Here is a 27,821-nt window from a genome sequence, read left to right as displayed (position 1 = left end):
CAGTTGTATTTTTTTGTTTCAGAGTAATGAAATAACTGAATAAACACATCTTTGCTTTTTTGCTTGTCTTTTAATATTTCCCCCGGTAAAAGTGTATTTTATTTAATTTTAGGGCATCTGAGTTCTTCTTCCATATATCCTGTTTGTCGTGCACCGTATCTGCTGGCTACTTCATGCTCTGATGGAAAAGTTCGATTCTGGAGATGCAGGGTTACTACTGAATCATCAGCTTCTTCCATGCCAGAGTGTAGTGCACAAAGTGATGCCACTTATGTATGGGAAGAATGGCCATTACTGATTGAGCATGGACTTCTTAGTAGTAGTGCTATTAATGTTCCAGGAAGGCCAACCGAAGTTAGTTGTGCGCACACAAACAGATTAGCAGTAGCATACAAGCAGGTAACATCTGAAAATAGTAGTCTTTCTCAAGATTTTATAATGCATGTTAGTATTTTTGAATGCGAATCTACAGGGGGTTCTTCCTGGATTCTAGAACAGACTCTTCATTTAGACGAGATAGCCACCATGTTAGACTCTGGTGTTAGTATTGATAGTAATTTAGTGGCATGTAACCGACAAGATGTTTCTCTGTCTCATGGTGGGAATATTATGCCCAGCACTAAGCACTTGGTACACTTAGACTGGATGTCTAGGGAAGATGGTTCACATATTCTAACAGTGGGAATTGGATCCAAACTTTACATGTTTGGTCAGCTGGCTGGGAGAATGCAAGAACAAAATGGTAAGGAGATTGTAGCATTCTCACATAGTGGCAGTATGAAGGCTACAACTCTTTCTGGGTTTGTTCTGCTGCGCTGTGTCGACTTGATTTCTTCTGTAGAGGGGTCGCCTCCTTTTCCAGTCTCCTTGTCTTGGGTACGTGATGGCATTCTTGTAGTTGGAATGGATTGTGAAATGCATGTTTACTCCCAGTGGCAATCTCCTTCCAAGCAGGAACTAGTTAGTACAGATTCCTACAGTGGAAGTATGCCGTCTATAACTGGCTTAATGAAACAAAGCCTGTCAGCCATCTCAGGTCTGCATCCGCCAAAGCGAACATTGACCAGATCTATGACGAGCCTTGCACAGAAACTTAGTGGGAAAAGATCTGCCTATGATCTTTCTACAGAAATAGAAGATTCTGGTCTTTTTGAAGCAGCTCATACGTTATCTTCCACTTTACCTCAGTACCATCCATATCAACTGTTGGAACTCATGGATCTTGGTAAAGTACGTAGAGTGAAAGCCATTCTGTCCCATCTGGTGAAGTGCATTGCTGGAGAAGTTGTTGCTATAAATGAATCTGAACCTAATCATGATAAGAGGCTCAGATCTCTGACCATCAGTGCTAGTGGAAGTACTGCAAGAGATCCCAAAACATTCAGCAAAACGGAGACTACAGACTATATTGAAATAGACTCTGTTCCACCATTGCCTTTGTATGCTCTGCTTGCTGCAGATGAGGATTCATCTCATTCCTGTTCAGAGAAGTCTAATAATCAAAATAAAAAAGATAAGCCTAGTGACAATTATGAAGATCTCTTTCAAAATACTGCTATAAGTACAGATGAACTAGTCACGTTTGATGCAGATGAAGACAGTTCAAAACCGAAAGTCATCGATCTTTCTCAGTATAGTCCAACTTACTTCGGACCAGAACATGCTCAAGTTCTTTCTCGTCACTTGCTTCATTCAAGCTTGCCAGGTCTGACTAGAATGGAGCAAATGTCATTGATGGCCTTGGCAGATACAATTGCCACTACCAGTACTGACATTGGAGAAAGCAGAGACAGAAATCAAGGTAAGCTGTCTCTTCCACATTAAATGTCCTACTGTGCTTCACAACCTTTTTGGGGAGTTTTTACTAGTTTGGAATGGTTTTGTGGCTTATGAAAGCATGTCATTGATTCGTTTCTTAGTATAACCTGTATTTACTGTGCCATCACAGTAAATGCTGTTTAACTAAAGTTTCAAGACTTTGGACTTCCATAAAACCAAATTTTGCACTGCTAACTGTTAATGCCAGTGTTAGTCCGTTAGTCCATAAATATTTCTAATTCACTTTCGAAGAGACAACTTTCTTAATAGCCAATGTTTGTTGCAGTATGTAGAGAAATAGAGAAATAAGTTTATGGATTTGTTTATATAATACCAGTTTTTCTGTTTTGTGCATTAAGAACAAATAACTTCAAAACTTTGACATTTTCTTCTTTCCTATTCCTTCAAGGGAAAAATTATAAATAAAGCTGTTATATTTATGAATTTAAAGCAATAGTAGTCACAGAATTGTAAAGTATTTCTTCTTTTAAGACACCCTATAGCTACTTCTAGTAGTTTCTCTAAAATGCTTATAAAGATTCTTACTTCCAGGTGGAGAAACTCTTGATGAATGTGGTTTAAAATTCGTATTGGCTGTTCGGCTTCACACATTTCTAACAACTGCACTTCCTCCTGTACATCGAGCTCAACTGCTTCACCAAGGTAACTGATGTATTTTCTTAAATGAGGTGAATCTTAGTGACATAGATGTGCATATCGTACATATCATTGCTGTGCTGTTGACATGCCTCTGCAGAATCAGTGAGTTATTTTGTTAGTTTTTGTTCAATATGAATGTATGACAAAGCAGAAAAATGTCTGGTTTATTTTACGTGAAAGTCTTGGAACTTTGAACTTTAGAACTTTGGTCTCTCCCCCCCCGCCCCACAACAGTTTCTTAGTTCTGATTTTTATTTCTGTTTCCCCAGGAGAAATATAGAACTGTTCTATATTTCTAGTACCATGTTGTTCCAATAACACTCTGCAGAAATAATGTAGTAGAAAACAGAGTACATATTTACTTAGGTTTTTAGTACATATTCGGAGAAAAAAAAAATATGACAGTCTACCAGATTTTAAATGTCTTTTCACATGCATACTGGAATTATCCAAGGAACTATTTCAAATGGTATTCTTTGATATAATTTTAAGTAGTTCCAACCTGATATTGCAGGCATCAGAATGAGATGAATTTCATTAGGCCTAATCAAGTCTGAAGGACTGGCTGTAATTGCTTCTTTACCTTTTCATTGGTCGTCATGAAAGTTGATTGCACTTCCAGTCTCTGGCATGTCACCCCTCAGCTGCATCAGAAATTGGAATTTGCCAGGACTGCCACAACAGAGCACTGCTGAATTAGCTCTCTACTGAAATACATTTAGTTGAAATAATTCTGCTTCTGGTGAGCTCAAAAATTGCCAGGAGTAAGAAGTACCTCCAAGGCATCTGCAGAAGTGCAGTCGAGTGTGCCTCTGTGTAAAGAACCTGTCCCTCACTGCAGTTGCAATTACCCTTAGCCAGCTAAGCAGCTGCTTAGTAATTGCCATCTTTCTCATGTTATTTTTTTTCCTTAGTTTTATTTTGTATCCGTAGCCTGAAAACTGTTTTCTGTTGTGATCATCTGAAACTTTCCATTTTCTAATCCAAGTCAAAAGACTCAAAATAGTGAATCTACCTTTCAAAACTTTGAAAAGTTTAATCAGTATGTTGCACTTTGTATTATGGCTAATCTTAATGTCACCCACTATAAGTATGTTTTGAGCTTCAGTCAATAAACTCTGTTTTTTGCCGACTTCCGTAGAGAGTTTGCAAGTGAAAAAATGTTTTAATCTGTATGCGCTTTCTTTAATATGTGGTATGCAGTGCTTAAATATTCTTAAATTTCTGTTGCCTCATCTGCAATGCACTTAAATCTAAAATAAACACTTCAACCTTCTTCCCTTCTCCTTTTCCCACCCCCTTGACTTCATATTCTCCATTATTTTATTAGTGACTCTCCTTTTTTAATGGCTTATTATGTAGGCTTATCTACTAGTCATTTTGCCTGGGCGTTTCATTCAGTAGCAGAAGAAGAACTACTGAGCATGCTCCCTGCAGTGCAGAAAGGAGATCCAGCATGGTCAGAACTCAGAGCTATGGGTATAGGATGGTGGGTTCGGAATATCCATAGCCTGCGGAAATGCATAGAAAAGGTAAACATAGCATTCTAGAATGAAATTGCCAAATGTATTTCAAGCAGCTCTCCTCTGGCATTTACCTTCTATTTGTGTGGGTTTAAATTTTTAGATATGTTCTGTGTTTTTAAATATTTTGGGCTGTATTTTGTTGTGCGTATAGTTTATAAATATGAACTTTCGTATGTAACTTTTTTTTAGTACTTCAGGTTTCAAATTCCAGTGTGAAGTATATTATGGGCTTTTAGATATTCCATTTCAAAGGTGGCAGTGTACAGTGCTTATTGTGGATGCTCAAGATACAGATTGAGCATATAGTTGTTTTTATAGCAAAATTTGGAAAAAGTTTCTCCTTAGAAACTTACCAGAAGTGGGGTCAACTAAGATATTGGACATCTGTCTTGCAAATTGATATGTTTCCATGGTAACAAAACCTTCTATTGGTTTGGCTTTTTTTTTTAAATACGTATTTTAATTATGACGTAAGCCTAACCTCATTATCACTTGTTTTAAGCTCTTGGAAAAGCCAAGTGTGTGGAGCTAGAAAATGACATGCACAGGATACTTTGACTACAAGGCACAAAGTGGTAAAATGCATGTCTCTACTTTTATTTTTCAGTCTTCAGCAGTTAATCATCACTTCATGAAACCTGCCTTGCATTTAAAAAATTCCGAGTATTCTGGGCCTGCATTTAAGGTTACCTTACGTGGGTCTTGGACTGTTCTTGCTGCCACTTAACCCTTTTTCCTTTCCAACCTCCAAAAGTAATCTTCTGTAAACAAGTTTTCTTCTGTTGAGAGACTCCATCTGTCCTTTGATTACCAAAGCAAATAATAAATTAATTTTTTTATGATTTCAGGTGTAGGAATTCCTATTTGATCTACCAAAAAGCTTCTAGAACTGGAAAAGCATTAGCTAAGTGATATCAAAAACAAAGGGTTGCAGCTGTGGTATCTTCACGAGTTCTTATGTCAGGCTCATAGTGAGAGGAGGGGTCCTAGATTGAAGAGAACTTTCAAGCACTATGGGACATGGGATACCAGAAAAAATAAGAATTCCATTTTAGATTATTTTAAAATTTGGTTGATTTTTTGCTGTTGAACTGTCTTCACAGGTGGCTAAAGCAGCCTTTCAGCGAAACAATGATCCACTTGATGCGGCCATTTTTTACCTTGCAATGAAAAAGAAGGCTGTCATCTGGGGCCTATACAGGTAGGAGACATGCAAGCTCTTACACAGAGTTTCATACTGTCTGGTATAATTTCAGGGAAAAAAGTTGAAAGTGATGGTGGTCCAAAAGAAGTACAAATATTATCATTGACAGCTGACATTCAATTTCTTAATTAGTCACTACATGGAATTGGTAGTTTTTAAGCATCCTGTATTTACTGAGGTAATTTAGTTGCTGTTCCTAAAAATAGATGCTTCAAGTTTTAGTCTCAAATATACTGTAATTCCAGTGACTGCTTAATTCTGATTTACTTTTGAGGAAATGAAAACCATAATGCATCTAGGAAAATATATAATATTTTTATCAATTATATTCAATATACAGGTCCCAAAAAGACACTAAAATGACACAGTTCTTTGGAAACAACTTTACTGAGGACAGATGGCGTAAAGCAGCATTGAAGAATGCTTTTTCTTTGCTAGGCAAACAGCGTTTTGAACATTCTGCAGCATTTTTCTTGTTGGCAGGACACTTAAAAGATGCAGTGGAGGTAATAAAATAATGAACTTTTTTATGTTTAAGACTGTTATATTATCCCAAACTTACAAATATATTGAACATGACTTGCTTTTTGCTTTAGTATGACCCCTGAAGATTCTGCAGTTTTTGTGATCTTTCCCTCCCTGCTCCTCCCTTCCCTCCCCCCCCGACAATTAACAGCAAATAGAAATCCCCGATCTGTATGTTTTGATTCGATCTGTATGTTTTGATCTGTATGTTTTAGCTCTCATATTGGTAATGCGAAGAAGTCCCATGCTTAATTTCTCTGTAATAATAAGAGGTCTGCCTACCATTAACTTGCTTTCAGTTGTCCACCCTGACATATACGAAGACAACACAGTTTCTCATTAGAAAGTTCCAGATCTGAAAATGAAGGCTTGTTAGCAGTAATGCAGGTGGGCTTCTAGAATCCCTTCACAAACCAGAATTGTTTTCTGCGTCTGTTTGAACTGAAAAATTTGAAGGAAATTCATCTCTTTGCTAATGAAGGATTTGTTCTGTAAAGCTTTGTAACAAAAGCATACAGCTTCAAGAGGTTTCATGTGCACACTGATGATGATTTATTGATGCCAATTAATTTCAAAGATCTGTTGTCATGTCAGACTTAAACTGAAGAAATTGCACATCAGGACTTACATATCACAATTAGCTACAGCTATTCTGCGTAGTTCCTGCTAATTTCTTATGGAATTAATAGGCCCAGTTATCTCAGTCTGAACAGATTCATGTCACTTCCTGTCTTGTAATCCTTTTAGCCAGAAGAGAAATTGTAATGTTTGTTCTTGTGAATGTATTTATTTTCAATTAGGTCTGCCTTGAGAAACTGAATGACATTCAATTGGCTCTTGTAATATCAAGACTTTATGAATCAGAGTTTGAAGTATCTAGTACTTACAAATCTGTACTACAGAAGAGAATTCTGGGAAGTGTGTGTCCTGGAAAAGAGAGCTCAGGAAACATGCACTGTGACCCTTTCCTGCGAAGTATGGCTTACTGGATTTTGGAAGATTATAGCAAGGCTCTTAACACTTTAATTAAACATTCTGCTGAAGACGAAGGAGGTAAGAATATGTTAGGTTGGCTTTAACTATTTGTTTATTTAAGTAGTAGTTTCTTAAAGTGTAGACTGAACAAGGCCAAGTACTGCACGTTGCTTGCCGTTGCTAGTAAATACTTTGCTGTAGCAATGTATGTGGCTTTTGTAGTAAATGTGGTGACTGTGGTGATACCGTGTATCCCATGAATGTATACTTAATTTATCCTTTAAGGATGTGAGTATCAGGATAATGAGAATGGCCCTGAAGTTATGCAGCTGTTTTTCCAGCAGCAACTTAAAGATGAAGAGACAAAGTAACTTCAGCAGCTAATTTGATTTTATCACAACCTAGGAAAAAAATTCTGATTGCACAGTTACGTAGGAAACTATAAAAAAAAATGTATTTTGTAGCTTTTAGTCCTTGGGAAGAATTGTTTACCACAATGATAAACTGCCATAGAAAAGATTTTTGGTATTTGCTATGATACAAAGAGGTCCACGTGGTGTCTGAAATAGCATATAAATCTCCCAAAGTGATTCTTTTCCCTGTTCACTTTATAGGCCTTCTAAGAATCAGTGGTGATATTACTTAATGTTCTTAAGGAAGTTAAATGTTTCGAGTCCCTACTAGTTAGCATGCTAGCTTAGTTTCAGTCCTGGCTACTGAGAGAAATTTTGTGGGGATAAATGAAGACCCAAATCCCCAGAGTTGTGTAATTAATTTTAAAATCTGATTTCAGTAGAAGCTATATGACTTAGGATAATTTTGAGCAAACGAGGGACAAATGCTCAGTTGTTTCCATCTTGGTCACATCCTACTGTGTAAAATAATTTTTAAATGTTACTAATTCTTCTTTAATTAGTTCAGTGGTTTATTTGTGGTATTTTGCTTTATTTTCTTACTTAAAAGCTTCTCTTTCATATACCTTTTCCTATTATTTGTAGTTAGTTGTGCCATAACTTGCAAAAGAGGAGACAGTAAGGCTATCTGTCTTGGCTAACTCAGGAGGCTGTGTGAATCATCCTATGCTGATGCTTGTATATTTTTAGGGTTTTCCATATTGTGGTTTTGGACATGAAGATAAATTGTGTAGGTGCTGACCTGCTGTATAATTTATTTATTTGTATGTAATACTGATAATATGTATAAATATTATGGATTGCCTAGTTTTATTATAAATTGCATTATTGTTAAGAGGTAGAAAAAGTAAATATTAATCCAAAATTTGTAAAGAAGACCCTTGAAAGTAAAAGTCCTTAGTAAGATATAGTATCTTATTGTCATTTAGTGATGGGGATTTGAGAAATCTAAGCTGAACAAGATCGTGGTCTTGTTTGACTGCAGTAGATCTGGCCTGGCTGCAAGGAAAGTAAATGCAGCTGTTTTAATGGTCTTACCTGCTCTCCCACTCAAGCTTCTCTTTTTAGTAGTGATTAGGTTTGTCAGTGTCCTCCCTCCCAAGATACTTAAATGATAAAGGTGCAAAGGAAGGTGAAAAGGGGCGTGCAATGAAATAAACAACAGAATGAATATTAAGACCTTGTAGCCTTCTGAACTTGGAACTTTGCAGATGAATTATTTCATACGGAGTGGTATATTTTCCTCATGATTCAATATCTTTTCAGGTGAAGGAGATGGCTCATCGAATTGTAACCCTGCAGTGTTTAACTTCTATAACTACTTAAGAACACATCCTCTCTTGTTGAGACGTCATTTTGGTTCTTCTGATACATCTTCCACACACATTTGCCTAACAGTAGAAAATGGATTAGCTGACAAAATCAACCTAGGCGAAAGACGGCTTTTTTTCACCACTGCGTATGCTCATCTAAGAGCTGGTTGTCCTATGTTGGCCTTAGAAGTGTTATCGAAGATGCCCAAAGTTGTCACGAGGTCAAAGTCATTCTGTAGATCCCCTAGTTTAATGGATACTAGTAAAGACTTCTCGCCATCTTCTCCAGTTAAAGAGTTGGAAACAAAAGACCAATCTTCCAGTGTTGACTGGTCACAGCCAGTGCTGAATGGTCTAGGTTCCTCTTCAGATTGTTCATCAGGAAAACATTCAAGTTCAACTCTTTCCTTTGATTGGAGCCAGCCAAGTGTGGTATTCCAAGATGAGCACTTAAAACTACAGTCAGACAGTGATGGAAGTGAGAGTGAAGATTCTTCCCTGGTAATGAAAGAGCTAAAACCTCCAAAGAAAACTGAAAAATTATATGAAACAAGTTCTAGCTACACAGAATCTTTTAGTGTAGTTGATGACAAAGATATTCTAAGTCAATCAGAAGATATAATTTCAGCACAACTGAAGTTAAGAGCATGCCTTAAAATTCTTACTGTAGAGCTTCGTACGTTGTCCACTGGTTATGAGGTAGATGGTGGGAAGTTGAGGTATCAGCTTTATCAGTGGCTTGAAAGAGAAGTGGTAGCTCTTCAAAAGACATGTGATTATAGTGTTGAAGTAGAAGATATACAGTCAGAAGTAAGTGTGATGCCAGAGGAAGCTATGTTACATGAAAATACTGAAGACTTAGCTGACCAGCAAAAACATGTACTACAGAAAGAAGACTTTCAGAAAAGACGTCAATGGCTCCTGAAATACCAGTCTCTCCTAAGAACGTTCCTTAGTTATTGTATACTTCATGGCTCTCATGGTGGAGGTTTGGCGTCAGTCAGAATGGAATTAATTCTGCTACTGCAAGAATCTCAGCAGGTATGTGGGGAGCTTAGTTTCTGTTTTCTCTGCTTTAAGTTTTTTGCAGATTTTTGGAATGTGCTTAATATTATTTTGAAGTTTTCCTACAGTAGTACACACCTGTTCTGTATAAATAACACTGCTTTTTTTTACATGTTATGTTTTCTTTAGGTTATGGGGGTTTTGTTGTTTAGAATTCCCTTCAAGTCTTTCAAATGTTCTGTTCCCTTTAGGAACCTGTACTATCACTTTGTGTGTGTGTTTCTTGCTTGTTTTTAGGAGCAGTCAATACAGATACCTTCCAGCCCTCTACCAGAGCAAAGTTCCATACCTCTCCTATTTGCTTGCACAGCTAGTGCCAAAACAGTGGTGGCTAATCCATTGTTACATCTTGGTAACTTAACTCATGATATATTACATGCCATAATAAACCTTGATTCACCACCTCATCCAGATACTCAGAACAACAAGGTCTGTATTTCTTTTACAGTTGTTTGGGTTTGTTGTTGTTGTCACTGTCAAGTTTGCTAAAATAACGAGTCTTTTCTGAGAGCATGAAAGCTTTCTGGTGTGCATACCTGTGACAAGTAATAAAACTGTGGAATATAAATATTTTCTGTAGTACTTATCTTGGGCTAAAATAATGTCCACTGATTTTTACTTACTGTTGAGGCGCTGAGCATCTGCTTCAACAAGCTGAATTAATTTGGCTTCTCTTGGGACTGGATATTTGTCCCAGATGACATCTGTTATGGGAAACATGCTGTACTACACTATCAGTGTCACATTTGTCTTTATGACAATGTGATCATTACTTCTTTTACATTAATGGTAAACTCTGTGTTTCAGTTCTAGACCTAAATAAAACTAAGTTTTGAGGTATAAAAACTAATTGTCAGCAAAGCGCAGTAAACTCAGACTTTTTTGTGAAACAGTATGTATGTTCATACAGTCAAATATAATCTGGGGTTTTGATGTTATATTTCTGTAAGACTTCTGTATTCAGCCTTGGACTGGAAACCAAACTGAAGGTGTTAGGTTAATTTTTTCCTGAACTTTTCTATGTGTTGGCTCCCAAATCATGTTTACTTTTACTAGGGATTCCTTAGAGAACACTCAAGAGATTGCTCAGTTCCTAGTTAGTGCTTCTTTTCAGAGCAAACAGAAAAATAAGTATAATAAACTCATTTTTTTAAGGAATCTTTTTGATCAACAGATTCTCTAACTCTTTGTGTATGTTTTGATACAGTAAGAAAAGTATCAGCTATGATTAAAAATATTGATCTGGGTAAATTTGTATGTGTGTCAGAGCTGTACAAGAGTTGGTCAAAAAATAAGCTGCATTGTAATTTTCGTTCTGAAGCAAAACCTTTTCATTCTGAACTAGCATGTTGCTACTGTCTCAGGGTATAGTCACTCATGACTGTCGTGTAGAGGTTTAACATGTTGCTGTTTCTTAATTGAAAACACAGCAGTTAGAGCTGATCTGTGATTATCAGTTGGTGGGGCGAATGAGTGCTTCCCCATCCTTATCATTGCAAAGTGAATTAATGTATCTGAAATGAATTCTGAAGAAAAGGTTGTGGAGTTTTGCCATAAATACTTACACTTTTCATATTCAGTGCTTGTTCCAGTGTTACAAATCTGTATGCGTGAAAGGCTGTGATTACTAACCTCTGTTCGCTTTGAGTGTAATATGTTCTATAAAACTTTGTCTTACAGATATACGTAATGCATACCTTAGCAGCGTCACTTTCTGCCTGCATCTACCAATGTCTTTGTGATGGTCACAGCTACAGGTAAAGGTCTATGAAAAGTACTTTTTAGAGAATGGTCAACACATTGTCTTACTGTAGTGATGGTATAATATATAGTGCACCAGAAGGCAGTGTTTGCACCTGCCTACATCTAGAAAGGGCTATCACTTGAATAGTTTTAAACATAACGTTTTTTTTGTTTGTTTTTTTGTTTTTGTTTTTTTTTTTTTTTTATAAATGCGACATCCCACTTTTCTGTTTCACAGCTCATTTCAAGCAAATCAGTTCACTGGAACAGTGTATCAGACAGTGCTATTAACTCAGCGCCATTCTCTAAGAACAGCAAGCTTAGAAGAAACAGTGACTCCCAATACATCACCTGCTCAGTGGCCAGGTATCTAGTGTTGATTTGTTTCTTTCCCCTTGAGGAAAAATTAATTGTCTGGATCCACTGTAAGAGCACGTAGCTATGCTCTGGAGTTTCTAGTAGTATTCATAAAAGCTGTGTGGTAAAAATAAGTTCTTACAGTAAAATTTTATCTTCATTTTTCAAAAGCTGTAAGCTAGTAGTTCTGGTTATTCACAAAGTCAAAGTTACTTCAATTGCTTTCTCTTGCTAAAAAAATGTTAGTGGGGGCTCTAATAAAGGGCAAGTAAACAGAAAGTAGGGTGAAGTAGTGTCCTGTGCTCTACTTGCTACTCATCTCTACTTGAAATGAGTCTCACTGTTACTCTCTTTCTCTTGAAAAGGACTTGAAAGGCTATTTTAGTTTGTGCTCCGTCTCAGAATGATTGTAGCTTACGTACAACTTTTGAACTAACTTGAAACTATTGAAAATGAGGAGTTTATAATGAGTTATGTTTTTCTGTAGCTGTAAAACTTCAAATTTGCAGCTTAATTACAGAGAATTACTTCAAGTAATTCTTAACACGTGCTGGAATTTATGCTAATGAAGCTACACTGGTCACATTAGAGGGAGTGTAAACTATGTAATACATGTCTATATGACCTTCAGTTTACACTACTAACTATAATGTAAATGTTTCCAGGAAATATGCTTTCAGGTTATGGGATTTGTTTTTTCAATAAGAATATTTCTTGTGAAGAAAATCTTTTAGAGAACCTTAAGCAGTCTTTGTGTTTGTTGCTCCACTGGGGTTGTTTGGGTTTTTTTTCTGCATAATGTTCTGTCACTGAATCTATAGATTTTAGAGAGAAATCGGATTGTCATCTGTTTTCTGCTTATTTCATTAGTTGCAGAGTTAAATTTCTTATGAATGAGACAACGGATTGGTAGCAGTTGTGCTTACAGGTGACATCACCTTGAACTGTTTTCTCTTTTTAATAGCTTCACATGCTTTATGTGCAAATGGGAGAATATGACACAAAACCTAATTCTTTGGCCACTGCTATTTGTATTTTCACTTAGGTGCACAAAGCAATACAGTCAGAGCCAGATTTGAAAATCTACAGCATTTATTGGGACCATAAAACAACTACAAAATGTTTAGTACTTGGGTGAAAGAACACTTGTCAGACAATGTATGCTTCAAGTTCATGCCCATGATTTTTGGTTCATTTTACCACTGTAAAGTGAAAATCTAGCATTTCAACTTTTGGTGTTACACTGGACTTACAAACCGAACTGGTGAAACAAGCACCACAAGAAAGTCAATGAGAAATTAGTGTTTTAAATATATGACTTGGATGCTGTGTATTGAATATACTGTGAGACACCGAATTCGAAGTAGAGAATAGTAAAGAGCTAATCCCTTGCTCAAAGGATTGAAAAGAGAGACCTTGAAACGTGGAGGGAAGAAAAGTTCATGTAACTAGTGTAATCAAATGTATCATAGAGTTTCAGTAGCAGGGAGTTGAACTAAAGTTGCCAGGTTTTTATTTAAGATGTATCCCCAAATTTTAATGGTTTTATATGATTTCCCTCCCTCCCCTTATCCTTGAAAAGTTGCCATGTATTTCTGTGACATTAGTCCAAAACATGAAGCTGAAAAGCTATGATAAACTATTAAAAATAAGCAGCATGTCACTTTCTCCTGGAGTTTTCAATTTCCTGTAAAACATAGAATTTTTCTACAGTAGAAGGTACTAAATAATGTGAGTTTGCCAGTCAAGATGCCATGATAAACTGGAATATGTTCACACACACATATATGTCTTTTTTTTTTTTTTTCCCCTTTTTTTATAAACAGGAATAACAGCTCTAATACGTCTCTTGAATTCTGCTGGTGAGGAAGCCCAGCCAGGTCTCACAGTTTTACTCTGTGAAATTCTAACTGCAGTCTACCTGAGTCTGTTCATCCATGGCCTAGCCACACATTCTAGCAATGAGTTGTATAGAATTATGGCTCATCCACTTAACAGTAAGATGTGGTCTGCTATTTTTGGAGGAGGAGCTCATACGCCCAGCAGAGGACAACTTCAGTTAAAGACAAAACTTGGTTAGTTGTATTGATTTATTTATATGTGTCTTCTCGATCTCTTAAGGAAATGATGTGACTGCTGAAAGCTTAAGAGTAATTGCTTTAAATAGTTCATGTCCAGTAAAAGTTCAGTATGTTTTTAGATCTGCAAAGAAAGACAAGGATCTAAATGTAGTGGTATAGATATTGTATAGAATAGAATAGGAAACAGAAGTGAATCCTTTTGAAATAACACTTCCAAGTAGCACAACTGCTGTGATGTGATGGGATTAACTTCATCTTAAAGAGAAAGTTTTCAGTACTGTTACAGCCTAGTTTTTAATGCTAATTTTGAAGCTTTCCAATTCTCTCATAACAGCAATATATTCCCATTTTACAAATACAGTATGTTTTCTCTTTTTGGCAGGTAGGCACTTCCCAATGCCTAGCCCACATCAGGTAGTAGTGTTCTCCATGGAATGCGTGGGGTTTTCCAAATCCCTTACCACCTTCAGTACTCATAGTCCTTCCAAATTTTCAGGCAAGATACTAGATTTAGTACTAGGCCTTTACATGCAGTTTGCTATGTGTGGGGTTTTTTTTTTTTGTTTGTTTGTTTGGTTTTTTTTTGCATATATAGAAAGACAGAAAAACTTCTGTTTGCAAGCCATGACATCAAATTTAATGTGAAGTTTTTTAATTAAAGCAGCAGTTGAATTTGGCCTTTTTCAAAAAAATTTGCAGTGGTGTTGTACTCTTACTACACTTAATTTGAAATCAATATTCAATATAAAATTATTTTGACCATGGTTTGAAAGGATCAGAAGTGTTTCATATCTTTGTCGGAAAGCTGCTTGTTTTGCTTTTTCAATATAAGCATTATTATGCATGTGGATTTCTAAGTGTTTGTTCTAGACATTACAAAGAAAAGGTGTCTTGTTGCTACTTAGTTTTGGTAGTCTAAGAAGCCTTTAGGAAAGCAAACAATTCTTTATATTCAGATGATTGCAAATTATCCTGAGGCCCAGAGTTAATTCTGTAATGCTTTTCTTTTTGGTATAGATTTCTGCTTTACAATTTAGTTGGACTTCTATAAAACCAGGAACAACATTCCTACAGATAGTTTTTAGAAGGAAGATTTAGTAAAGATAAATTTACTTAAGCTATGGTGACTTAGTACATCACATCTGAACATATATATAAAATATAACTTAAACTGTATTTTTATTATTATATCATTACTATTGCTATTAGAGGTACGTTATATATAAAAGTGTCTTATCTTGCATTTAAGGCAAACTGAAAATATAGTCTGTTTAAATACAGACTTTGTCAGACATTACTCTGAAAATACTTTTCTAAGAGATCTTTAATCAAAATTGAGTTCTTATTCTAGATCTGATGAATTTTCACTGTGATATTGAATAAATATTTCTCATTATTACTTTAAGGTAAATATATTTCCCATATCGGAATTGTTGGAAGCTATAACTGTCTGTTGTTGGCAATTCTAAGTTTCCTATGTGTTGGTAACTGTATACTGAGTTGGATCAATGCTGCTGCTACTACTCTTTTGAAGTGATAAAATAATTGTCTTTACATAGAACAGTATTTTGAAATGTATACTGAATTCCTCTGTACTGCATATTTTTCTTAAAAATGAATGCTAGCTGTCTGCAGAATTAGTAAAACTGTTGCTGGAAGAATCAAGAAGCTAAAACTGAAAATTTAAGGGAAGAAAGGACCTTTTTTAATTCTAATTTGTAGCAATAATCAAACACTGGAAAAGGGGTTTAGAGGGGTTGTGGAGTTTCCATCTTCGGGGTTATTCAAAACGTGAACAAACTAGGTCATCACCTAAGTTAGCCCTCTTCTGAGGAAGGAGTTGGACCAGGCCCCTTCCAACCTATGTAATCTTTCTTTTAGACAGAAACTGAATAACAGGAACATAAAAATAGTTCCTGGTAGTCTTTTAAAATCCTGACCTCTGTTAGGAATTATTTTGAGTAAAATACCATTGGTTTATTGCCTTTTTCGCAGTAAAGCTCAAACAAAGCATAACAGTTTGAATGTTTTTTAGAGCTGCCTGACATGTTATGCTTTCCAGCTGTGTTTCTTGGTTTTGTGGATGCATTTTGACAAACTGGATGAGCATTTGAAAATCTACTGTGTCTTAAAACTACGGATATGTTTTGTTTTTAAAGAGGCAATTAGCATCTGAAAAATAACCCTATTGTTGATTATAGTAGTTTTTTTCATATTCATATTTGCCATATAGTTTCTCTTCAAAACTGCCTCAGAAAACTTTTTCATAACTGAAATCTATATAGAGATGGTAAGTTTTCTATAATCCAGAGGTTTTTTAAGGAAAAGTTTGAATTTGGCTTTACCAGTTAGAAATCCATGATTTCATTTCATACATTCAATCATTCCATGCTACAAGAGTAAATTAAATTCAAAACTACTTCCTAAACTTGAGTATTTTACAAGAACACTTTATATACTTAAAATTGTCATTTTGGGTTTCAGATGTAGGAAACCAAAATCTACTAATGCTTGACTATTACAACAAGTTATTTTTGTCTGCCGATTGTCCTAACTTTCCACGCAATTAAAAAAAGTTTTAACAGAAATATGATTTCTGAGCACTTTGGTAGAGAGAAATAACAAGCTCTCAGCTGTTCCTGTGACTAGTTTTGCCCAACATGCCTCAAGTTTTGAGAAATAGATGCCTTGATAATGAGGACGTGCATGTAAAATTTATCCGTAGAATGTGCAGTCCTGCTGTCATCTTATGCATGTGTTTCTCATTAGATCCTCTGAATTAATTTGTAGCTTTTGCTTGCTGATGACCATCTAGAAAACATACTGTCATTACAGATTTTTATAAATCTTAAAGTGACTTAAAGTAACATAGCGTCTAAACAGAACATGAATTTAGCGTTTGGCCAAGTTTGCTTAGGCAATTGTAAAGAAAATCCAAACCCTTAGCACTCTTGCATTTATCTGCTTGCTGTACCTACTATTGGGTAGGTTTCATTCAGAATCTAAAACAAAACAACAACAAAACCTGAACTTGCATAAGTAATGCTTTGGACTAGAAACTTTCTGCTTACTATATATCTGCTACTCAATTTCACCATAAAATCAGAAACAACAGTAAAAATCTTCATATTTAGACTTTGTGTCCAGGAATGGCTTAATCTCAGAATGTAGAAAAGGATACATATCCCTTGATTTTTTTTATTATTTTTTTTTTAAAGCCTTCCAGCTTGTGCAAGACCTACAACAGCCAAGCTGAACTGCTCCTTTTTAATGCAGAATTCCCTATGATACTGTTAGTAATGGAAACTTTGACATCAATGTGAGAATAATTGCCTTAAATTCTAAGTCAGAGACTGCAATGTTAGGCTTATTTTCTTATGGTACTTTGGAGTACTGCATACTTCATTAACTTGTGTGGCCTTTCTATTCTATATTAAAGTCTTTGTCTTCTCACTATTACTGTCATATTCTTAGTTAAATCAACCATTAAAACAGAAGTTTGACTTGAAGTGTTTGCACTTTGAAAGATAGAGGGGTCTTTTTTTGGCTCAGTAGAAGAAACCTTAGATGATCAGAGCAGGAAATATCAACAAAGTTTGTTTATGCCACCAAGTATTTTCATTATGCTTAATCTAATTTTGGAGAAGTGTCCATCCACCACTTACTGAAATGCCCCAATTCAGAGTCATAAAATCGTTTGGGTTGGAAGGGACCTTAAAGATCATCTAGTTCCAAGCCCCCTGCCGTGGGTAGGGACACCTGATATATAATGTCTTCAGAAACATCTGAGACCTTAATATATACTTGCTTTGAGCTTTTCAGTGAATTGCACTAGTTATTAAATGTGCATAAATAGAACAAAGAATTTACAGTCTTGTGCACATACAGTAATTGAACCGCAGCTTAATTGCAGTTGCTGATGTTGAGTGCTAATTCATTAAATTCATCACCTCTGCCACACAAGCTATTGCCCATGACTAAGCAGAACATCATGTTGAAAATTTTAGGATTAGCAACCTTGCAAAATGCAAGTTCTTTTTAGATTTGAAGTCAAAATGTCCAGGAGTGTAGATTTTCACCACGCTGTTGTTTCAGTTGGCTTTCATAGCTTCCCAAAGAATTAGGTATCTTTGTAGGGCTTTACATTTACGAAAATGATTTGAGGTGTGATACAAAATCAGTATTTCATTGTCATGTCTCTATCATTCCAGTCTGGGCTTCAGCAGTGCTGATACTTGTTGATGCCTGCAGTCAAGGACAATGCTTTTTGTAACTTTACATCTCTTAATGAAGAATTGCATTTTTCCTAGGGTGTTGGGGTGTTGAAACTTCATGCCTGCGTACAGTTTTCAGTAAAACACAGTAACTGACTTGATTTTTAAGTTTTGGGGAAACTGTAAGAGGTCTGCCTTTTAGCTTTTCTTGGGAAGGTGGAAGGGAGGTGATATGGGCAACCGGCTTTTTGAATATCATTGTATGTATTAGATCTTGGCAGAAATAGAAGCATTTTCCATGTCTGAAAGATTCCAATATCCACGGAAAATAACATAAATTTTACATTTGTCCTATAAGTAAAATGGGACCAAAGAGAAATGTTTTGAATGCAAAAAGCATGCAAAAGAGTTTTAACTAGACATATGAGAAATTTGAAAATGAATATAATTAGAAATCTGAAATCCCAAATGACAAAATCAGATTTTAAATGATTTTTTAGTTTATTCAAAGATTTTTAGAATGCAAACAAACAAAAAAAAATTAGCATTAGTAGTATGAATTCCAAACCATTTAGAAAGCTGTACTTTCATTTGCCCTAAATATTGATTTTTTTTTTTTTTTTTTTTTTTTTTCAATGACTAGCCTGCAGTATTCTTAAAAACACCAGGAATAATCCAACAGAATGGAAAAAAGTACTGTTTTAAAGTAAAGCATTTGCTTTTTCAATTTTGCTTAGAAAAACAACCTGCAAGCATATTACTTGCTTATTTCTGTACCATGCAACACTTGCTCCTTCTTTCCTGCCTAGTGAATTTCTCTTTTTCTTTTTTCTTTTTAAAAAGCAATTGCTAAAATTTCATAGTGATGCATGTGCATGCTTTTTCTTAGCTGATGAGCTTTAGATAATGAAATGAAAATGCATTTTACTGCAGCCATTGTATTTGCAACTTTTAGTACAGGTAAGTGGATTTCAAATAATATCCCTAAGAGTGTGTATGTGGGAAATACAGTATAGTAGTGCAATAAAGACTTTTAAAATATCCCAATTTCAAGATGAAAGATGTGATGTTGTCTTCAGCTTTTATTAGGTTCTATATAAAAATGATTTTATAGTTCATATATATTTCACCTCTCCTATGAAGGAGGGCTGAGAGGGCTGGAGAAGAGAAGGCTCGGAGGAGACCTTAGAGCAGCTTCCAGTGCCTAAAGAGGGCCCTGCAAGAAATCTGGAGAGGGACTTTTTACAAGAGCATGTAGTAACAGGACAAGGGGGAATGGCTGTAAACTGACAGAGGGAAGGTTTAGATTAGACATTGGAAAGAAGTTCTTCCCTGTGAGGGTGGCGAGACACTGGCACAGGTTGCCCAGGGAAGCTGCAGCTGCCCCATCCCTGGCAGTGTTCAAGGCCAGGTTGAACAGGGCTTGGAGCAACCCGGTCTAGTGGAAGGTGTCCCTGCCTGTGACACTGGGAGTGGAACTAGATGATCTTTAAGGTCACTTCCAACTCAAACCATTCTATAATTCTATAATTCCGTGTAGTAGTAATGGTTGTCTTCATACATGGGCCAAAATGTTTTGAAAATCCTTGAAAAAATATAGGGTTTTTTCTGGTCTAAAAATAACGAGAAATTATGAAAAAAATCCATCACCCACTGTGAATAGAGAGTTCTTCATTTAAAAAAAAAAAAAAAAAATCATAGTTGTGAAGAAAAAAAAAAAACCCCAATGTATTTTTTTAAAATCAACTTAAGTTTTATCTCCCTCAGGGTTCACAGTTGGCTTAGTTAGTGTTATGAGCATGTAAGTCTTATATATGGAATATAGCTGTTCTAAATGAGCAGTTTTTCTCTTGTCTACAGTGTTAGAACTTCTGTTTTCAAGTGATTACAGTACCTAGAAGAATTTTGAAGGGAATAGTCTTTCAAGCATCTATCAAGAGTCAAAAGTCTCCTGTAGATAAAACATGTAAACAAACAAACAAAAAAAGGTATAGGAAATATTTCTTTGTAATAGTTCACTTGTGGCACATAGGGATGTTGGCTCTTTTTGTGCCATCCCCAGCAGTGTTAACTGGACAAAGTAATTTCACAAGTTTAGTTGAAGTTATTGCTTGTGGGTCCTTGGTAGCAGAAGGGAATAAGGAAAGCTAAAATAATAAAGCATCCATTTGCATTTGTGATGTTCATATTAGTTCATCCTTGCACATTTGCTTTTTTGAAGCCTATCTATTACTGCTGTTACTTCAGCCAAAAACTCAAATCATAACGCAACCCATATTCTGCTTTACTTAAGAGTCATTTAGATGAGGTCTTTTCTGACTAGCTGCCTGGTCTTATTGCTCTATGCAAAACAAAAGCCTGTTCAACTAAACAAGAAACAACCAAATTTTTTTCCTATACTCCTCTTCCCCAACTGCTTCCCCCACCTCTCCCCTTAATTAAAAAAAAAAAAAAAAAAAAAAAAGGGGTGAAACTTAAGTGTGCTCAGTGATTCGTTTGGGTGATGTCATTGTTTTTCAAACCTTAACTGGAAAAGGGAGATTTTGAGATGCCTGAGAAAAAAATAAATATTCAGTAGTTGGTTACATAATTCTTGAAAGTTTTGAGAACTTCAAAAGGCAGTTCAAAAAATTTACTCTCTTTTGTGTGAGCCTTGGACCTATTCAGTTGTTTCACAATAGCAACTAATCTCCATGCATTGCATGTACATACTTGAAAATAAAAAACAAATTTCACAAGTAGGAAGTGGATTCAAGTCCATTTTGTCTGTAATGGAAGATAAATGAAGGCCACCATATTGTATCAAATCTTCAAATATGATTCCCTTTCTCCTTCATTCCTTTAGAAGTGTTCTGGAGAGCCAGAACATGTAACTTACTGCTCAGGGACAGTGATTATCAATATCATTACTCCTCTACCTAACGAAAGGCTGTATTAGAATACAATTCCCCTACCAAGAGCCAGCATAATTTCAGGTTGTCAGATGGTTATGTGAGCCTCTTTTTAAGTAGGCCATTACTTTTCCTTATTTGTGAAGCTGATACTTCTCAATTAACAAAGAAATAAGGGATACGAAATGCAGCTTTCTTGTTCATTCATGTGTGGAATAACTGCATTAAGATACTTCTGATAGCTTGGATAAGCTGTTTCCTTGAGTACTGTAATCATCAAGAATATAATTGAACTAAATCTCTTAGACACTTCTGAAAAAAGTCAATGTTGGTGGAATTGAGGCGACCCTTCAACTCCTAGGAGTTAAAGTATCATTAGAAATAATTGGTCCTTCCCTGTTTGATAAGGTGTACATTGGATTTTATTAGTTAGAATCATAGAATCATACAATGCCAGGTTGTAAGAGACCACAAGGATCATCTGGTCCAATCTGTTTAGGCAAAGCATGACCTAGACTACGTGGCCCATCACCCTGCCCAGCTGAATCTAAAAGTGTCCAACATCAGTGAGTCCACCAACTCCCTGGGGAGATTATTCCAGTGGCTGATTGTTCTCTGTGAAAAATTTTCCTCTTAGGTCCAGTTGAAATATCTCTAAAATTACTTATACCCATCACCCCTCATCTTTTCCATGTGACTCCTTGTAAAAAGGGAGTCTCCATCTTCTCTGTAGCCACCCTTTATAATGGAACATGGTGATAAGGTCTCCCCTGAGCTGCCTTTTTTCCAGATTGAACAAACCCAGGTCTCTCAGCCTTTTGTTGTGTGGCTTCCCAACACTTGGATCATCTTTCTGGTCCTTCTCTGGACCCTCTCCAGCCTGCCCCCATCTTTTTTTGTATAGCAGGGGCCAAAACTGAACACAGTGTTCCAGGTGGGGCCTGACAAGTGCTGAGTAGAGTGGGACAATGACATCTTTGTCTCTGCTAGTAATGTCCTTGTTGATATAACCCAGCATCCCGATGTCTGTCTTTGCCGCAGCTGCACGCTCATCACTCATACTGGGCTTATCCACCAGCACCCCCAGGTCCCTTTCCACAGAGCTGGTCCCCAGCCAGGTAGATCCCAGTCTGTGCTGCAATCCTGGATTGTGTTTACCCAGGTTCAAGACCTTACACTTGTCCTTGTGGAACTTCATAAGGTTCTTGTAAACCCACTCTTCCCGCCTATCCAGGTCATTCTGCATATGGCTCTCCCTTCTGAAGTGTCCAGTTCCCCACGCAGTTCTGTATCATCGCCAGACTTGGTCTGGGTTCATTGATCCCATCTTCCAGATCATTTGTGAAGACATTGAACAACATTGGGCCCAATATTGATCCCTGGGGGACCCCCCCTGGTGACAGGTCACCAGCTGGAAAAGGAGCTATTTACCTTCTGGGTGCAGCTGGTCAGCTACTTCCCCACCCGCCGCATAGACTACTCATTGAGACCATAATGTGACAGCTTCTCTAGGAGGAGGGTGTGGGAAACTGTGTCGAAAGCCTCAGGGAAATCCAGGTAGGCAATGTCCGCTGCCCGCCCAGCATCAGCTGAGCAGATTACTTTGTTGTAGAAGGTGATCAGGTTTATCAAGCACCATTTGCCCCTAGTGAATTGGTGCTGGCTTTTCCCAATCACATGCTTGATTTGATTTGTGGTAGCCCCATATGGAGGGATTATGAAGGCATCACTCCATAATCTTCCTAGGAATCTTCTATATTTGCTGGAGAAATATATTGTCAGGACATACGGATTTATCAAAACTGTATGATTTAGAAAAAGTACACAATTCCTGTGGAAGAAGACATGGGATTAAAACTTGGAGTAGAAGTGACAGTCTTGGATATTTGCACTATAAATTATGAAAGACAAAATTCATGGCTGGTCTTAAAAACCAAGAATAATCAGTGTTCAGTAGTACTTATTAAAGTAATTTAGTTTTGCAGTATTGTTGCTTGAGCAACAATATTTGTCATCTTTGTTAGGAAGAACGCTTCTTATACAGTTATGAGTGTATTCTACTATATTATTTGTGGTGGGGGTTTTCTCTGTTTGGGGTTCTAGTTATGTGTTAGTTTTGCAAATCTGAGGATTCTCTATGCTTATTTTCTACAGAAATGTTAAGATAAAATTCTGAAAAATGTAGTAAGGAAGATTTTTATTTTCGGTTATAAATCCCTTTATTAAAAAACAGTAGGGAGGTGGACTGGACAATTTAAAAACATACTGTACTTTCTTCCTCTGTAGATGAAGGAGAGAAACAGCAAAAACGTTACAGGCTGTCATCAAAAGCATCTCCAAAAGAGAGTTCTCAGTTGCCTGCACTGCCATTGGTAGACGAAGAATCTCCATCTTATAAAGAAAGATTTATTCCTCCTGAGCTTAGCATCTGGGATTATTTCATTGCCAAGGTAGTTTTTTGCTCTTACGACAGTTAACTATCTTCTGTCACTTCTGGAATGGTAATTTTGTTTCTTCTTAGTCTTTATTCTAGGTATCAATTTACATGTGTGATAAGCTGCTTGTTTTTATTACTCATATTTAGCTTTTTCTAACACATTGACTATAGGTATTTTTGAAACAGCTTTCTTAAAAACTGTTGTTACAAAATTGATTTGTTTTCAGATGATTGCATGAACAAAACATGTTGCTTTTTACAGTTTTTACAGAATACAAATGTATAGGTAATTATGGGTCAGATATTTAGATGAACAGGGAAATGTGAGTAGCTTTTTATTGTCTATTTCAAATAGGTGAAATGAATATGTGTACTTACTTGAAATCAAATTGTGTTGCCATTTGTCAAGTCTGCTGTGGCAGATCTTCCTTTGTAGAAAGTTACATAATTGTATGGAGTGGTATGGTACATTTCTGTATTAAATATTAGCCATATGGAGCTGTTGGAGCAAGTCCAGAGAGCCACGAGGACGATAAGGGCCTTGAGCACCTCCCATATGAAGACAGGCTGAGGAAGTTGAGGCTTTTCGGCCTGGAGAAGAGAAGCTGCATGGAAACCTCATAGCAGCCTTCCAGTATCTGAAGGAGGCCTACAAGGATGCTGGAGAGGGACTCTTCATTAGGGACGGTAGTGGTAGGACAAGGGGTAACGAGTTCACACTTAAACAGGGGAAGTTCAGGCTGGATATAAGGAAGAAGTTCTTTACTGTGACGGTGGTGAGGCACTGGAACAGGTTGCCCAAGGAAGTTGTGAATACTGCATCCCTGACAGTGTTCAAGGCCAGGCCGGGCAGAGCCTTGGGTGACATGTCTAGTGTGAGGCATCCCTGCCCATGGGAGGTGGGTTAGAACTAGATGATCTTTCCAACCTTAACTATTCTATGATTGTGTATCAGCAAAATAAATACATAAGTAGTACTTTAGGAGCAAGGAAATTGCAAAGACTTAATAACGCAATGAGGCACTGATAGTGGGCTTGTAAATATTGAACACTATAGGCAGGGGATAGGATTTTCTTGTTGTTTAGTCCTCTGAGCCCTTAGAAGAACTACAGAATATACACTGGGAATTTTGGCTTCTCTGACAAATAACAAGCTTGTGTTATTTGATATATCTGTGATATTGATATATCTGATGTGAATCTAAAGCAAAATATAAATTGGAAAACTGCTAGTAATTTCATTGTCAGCATTAAAATTTTGAGTAATGTAAAAAAGCTGTTAAAGTAGGCAATGCTCATAGACAGTTATCCTTTCATGAGGTACAAACTCCAAATGTTACTAACTGTAAGATATTCTGTCTGCTTTTTTTGTAAAAGGCATTAGATATTATAATAGATATAATTTTTTAAAAGATAATTTAAAACTAAATGTTGGTAGAAGATACTCAAGGAATATTGTTTAAATTTTTAGCCTTTTCTTCCATCACAAAGTAGAATGGAATATGATTCAGAAGAAAGTCAGGAAAGTGGTGAAGATGATGAAGATATTGATGGAGATGTGTTTGCATCAAATACACATAATCAAGAGCATTCAAATTCAAATTCATACAGGTAAGTAATTCTTTAGAATGCAAGATGTTCTGTAATGGCTAGACTTGCATTTCTGGCCTTTTACTTTTGAGATAATAAACCAGTTACTTGGTATTTCATGGCAGTGCATTATCCAGACTTAGTTAATATTTCACAGTGATAATAATTTTATTAATTCTTGGTATAGTGACTTTTGAGTTCAGAGTAATTATAGTATTCTGAAACATGGTTTGTAGTTTTCAGCAGTTTATAATGAGGATTTAAAGCTCTAAATTTAAACCCTAATCGTGAATAAATGAGAAATTCATTTTCTTATTAGTAAATGACTTACTAGTGCTTTCTTGTTAGTTGGTCACTGATGAGATTGACAATGGTTCAGCTGGTACTTCACAATTTGAAGACTTTCTACCCTTTGGCTGGACATGATCTTTCAGGTAATAAGCAGCAGAGTTGTCTTTTCATACTTAACCACACTTAAAATCAGTAACGTATTGAATAATATCTATGTCATAGCTTTATTTTTAGTTCAAAAGTTCTTAATCTTTCCATGATCTTGGAATAATATGTATCACATATGTATACCTATGAAATAACATGATAGGTAGACAAGATGTGTGTGTGAGAAGGAATACTCAGTAGTTAGCAGAAGTCTGCATATGTAGGGGTTTTTTTTTGCCTGTTAGTCATACAAGAATATTTACAATATTAATTTCTTGGTGGAAATCTTATAGTTTTTTGTAATTCAAGTTACATTATTCCTACTCCTTTTTTCATAGAATCGTGGAATACTTTGTGTTGGAAGAGACCTTTAAAGATGATCGAGTCCAGCCCACCTCTCATGGGCAGGGATATCTTTCACCAAATCATGTTACTCAAAGCCCCGTCTGACCTGGTCTTAAACACTTTCAGGGATGGGGCTTTTGCAGCTTTGCTGGCAACTTGCTCCAGTTTTTCACCATCCTCATCACAAAAAAATGTCTTCCTTCTGTCTAATCTAAATCTTCTCTCTTCTAGTTTGAAACCATTATTCCTTCTCCTGTCAGTACAAGCCTTGGTAAAAAGTCTTTCTCCATTGTTCTTGTAAGTCCCCTTTAAGTATTGAAATAAGGTCTCCCTGGAGCTCTTCTTCTCTAGGCTGAACAACTCCAACTCTGTCAGCCTTTCTTCATAGAATGGGTGTTCTAGCCTTCTGACCTGCTCCGATAGGTCCATGCCTGTCTTGTACTGGGGACCCCAGAGCTGGATGCAGTACTCCAGGAAGGGTCTCATGAGAATGAGTTAGAGGGGGTGAATTACCTCCCTCACCTTACTGAGTACCCATCTTTTTACGCAGCACAGGATGCTAATTGCTTTCTGATCTGCAAATGCGGATTGCTGTCTCAGGTACAATTTTTCATCCACCGGTATCCCTAAGGCTTTCTCAACAGGGCTGCTCTCAATCCCTTCACCACCACCCACAGCCTGTATTGATACTGGGGATTGCTCTGATCCAGGTGCACTTGTTCTTGTGAATGAGCTTCAGGAGGTTCCCAAGGGTCACACTCCTCAAGCCTGTCAAGGTCCCTCTAAGTGGCATCCCTTCCCTCTAGTAAGTCAACTGCACCACTCACCCTGGTGTGATCTGCAAAGTTGCTGCACTCACTACCATTGCCTATGTCATTATCAAAGATATTGAAGAGTACTGATCCCAATATGCACCCATGAGGGACACCACTTGTTGCTGATTTACATTTGGATATAGAACCATTCATTCAATCTCTTTGATGAAGTTATTCAGCCAATTCCTTATCCATCAAAAAGTCCACCCATCAAATCCATATTGCTCCAATTTAGAGGTAAGAATGTTGTGTGGAACCGTGTCAAAGGCCTTGCGGAAGTCAAAAGCAGAGGACGTCAGTTGCTCTTCCCTTGTCCACCAGTGCACTCAGTCCATCATAGAATTCTACCAGGTTAGTCAGGCACAATTTGCACTTTGTGAAGCCATGCTGGCTTTCTCCTGTCACCTGCCTGTCATCTATGTGCCTTGACATAGCTTCCAGGAGGATCTGTTCCATCATATTTAATATGTCAGCATTGGAGAATTCTGCTCCTCTATTTAGCACAGAGTAGTTAATCTTTTTCTTTACTTGCAAATACCAAGTTGAAGTTTGAGTAAAGCTTACTTTTGGAGATATTTGAAGTACACGTCAGCCTTCACCTGTGGAATTATATTTGTTAAGGTTATAATGAAGAAGGAAGTTTTTTTTATTATTCTTGTCTTTCTAGAGCTTCCAGTTAGCTCCCCAATATGCCATGCAGTTTTGAAAACACTACAGCGCTGGGAACAAGTTCTTCTCCGACGTCTTGAGCTATATGGGGGTCCACCTCAACGTTATATTTCAGTTCATGCTTCTGAAGATGTCCTAGCTGCTGGTCCTGCATTGCTCCGCCATAAAACTTTACTTGAGCCTACAAACACTCCATTCAGGTCTGCCTAATTTCTATAAACAGTGACTACAGTATCTTTAAAATACTGTTAGTGCATGTGATAAACCATGACTTTGATAACAATATAATTCCAGTTTCTGGAGTTGTGGGTACACATCAGAATTCATGTATCACTGGTCCAAAGCAAGATCAGGAAAAAAAATCACAGGTTTCAAATTTTTTAAAGTTCTTTTATTGAAGCTGACTGTACTGGGTTTGATGTCTCTGTGGAAGAACTATGGTTGACAATAAAAATAATAGCAAATTTGCCCTGAGAGATAATTAAGGATGAGTGAAAATGAATTAAATAATTGGCCTATCTTTGGAAAGAATAAAAGTACATACTTATCAGTATCTTTTCCTAAAATCAGAGGAGAGATATTTACTCTTTATAATATTTGCATAACTGTGACTTCACATAATTCATGTTCAGCCAGAAAAGTGTGTTCAGTTTCTTAAATTGTCAATTTTAAATAAATTTCTCCTTTTCCTTTTTTTTAATATTGCTATCACCTGTGGTTGCAGAATCAACAGAAAGTTTGT

At 36.6% G+C, this 27,821-nt stretch overlaps 1 protein-coding gene across 17 annotated transcripts in view; it reads left to right on the top strand.

Annotated features, from left to right (window-relative positions):
• The window catches only part of DMXL1 (Dmx like 1), an 81,022-nt gene that overhangs the window by 35,750 nt on the left and 17,451 nt on the right, over positions 1 to 27,821 (top strand). For 11 of the 17 annotated variants that reach the window (XM_030470939.1, XM_030470945.1, XM_030470944.1 and 8 more), the window contains 16 exons: positions 113 to 1,801; positions 2,371 to 2,481; positions 3,841 to 4,010; positions 5,108 to 5,205; positions 5,549 to 5,714; positions 6,534 to 6,786; positions 8,388 to 9,475; positions 9,737 to 9,928; positions 11,180 to 11,256; positions 11,481 to 11,608; positions 13,426 to 13,674; positions 14,063 to 14,176; positions 23,072 to 23,235; positions 24,694 to 24,833; positions 25,161 to 25,246; positions 27,078 to 27,279. In XM_030470939.1, coding sequence (XP_030326799.1) covers positions 113 to 1,801; positions 2,371 to 2,481; positions 3,841 to 4,010; positions 5,108 to 5,205; positions 5,549 to 5,714; positions 6,534 to 6,786; positions 8,388 to 9,475; positions 9,737 to 9,928; positions 11,180 to 11,256; positions 11,481 to 11,608; positions 13,426 to 13,674; positions 14,063 to 14,176; positions 23,072 to 23,235; positions 24,694 to 24,833; positions 25,161 to 25,246; positions 27,078 to 27,279 — 4,927 coding nt within the window. Of the gene's footprint in view, positions 1 to 112; positions 1,802 to 2,370; positions 2,482 to 3,840; positions 4,011 to 5,107; positions 5,206 to 5,548; positions 5,715 to 6,533; positions 6,787 to 8,387; positions 9,476 to 9,736; positions 9,929 to 11,179; positions 11,257 to 11,480; positions 11,609 to 13,425; positions 13,675 to 14,062; positions 14,177 to 23,071; positions 23,236 to 24,693; positions 24,834 to 25,160; positions 25,296 to 27,077; positions 27,280 to 27,821 lie in introns of those variants that run through there. The other 6 variants (XM_030470956.1, XM_030470947.1, XM_030470946.1 and 3 more) reach the window with 4 other exon arrangements.

This window comes from Strigops habroptila, chromosome Z, assembly GCF_004027225.2.
Source record: "Strigops habroptila isolate Jane chromosome Z, bStrHab1.2.pri, whole genome shotgun sequence".
Taxonomy (NCBI): domain Eukaryota; kingdom Metazoa; phylum Chordata; class Aves; order Psittaciformes; family Psittacidae; genus Strigops; species Strigops habroptila.
Note: the sequence above shows the minus strand (reverse complement) of the source record. Positions and strands in the feature narration are given on the sequence as shown.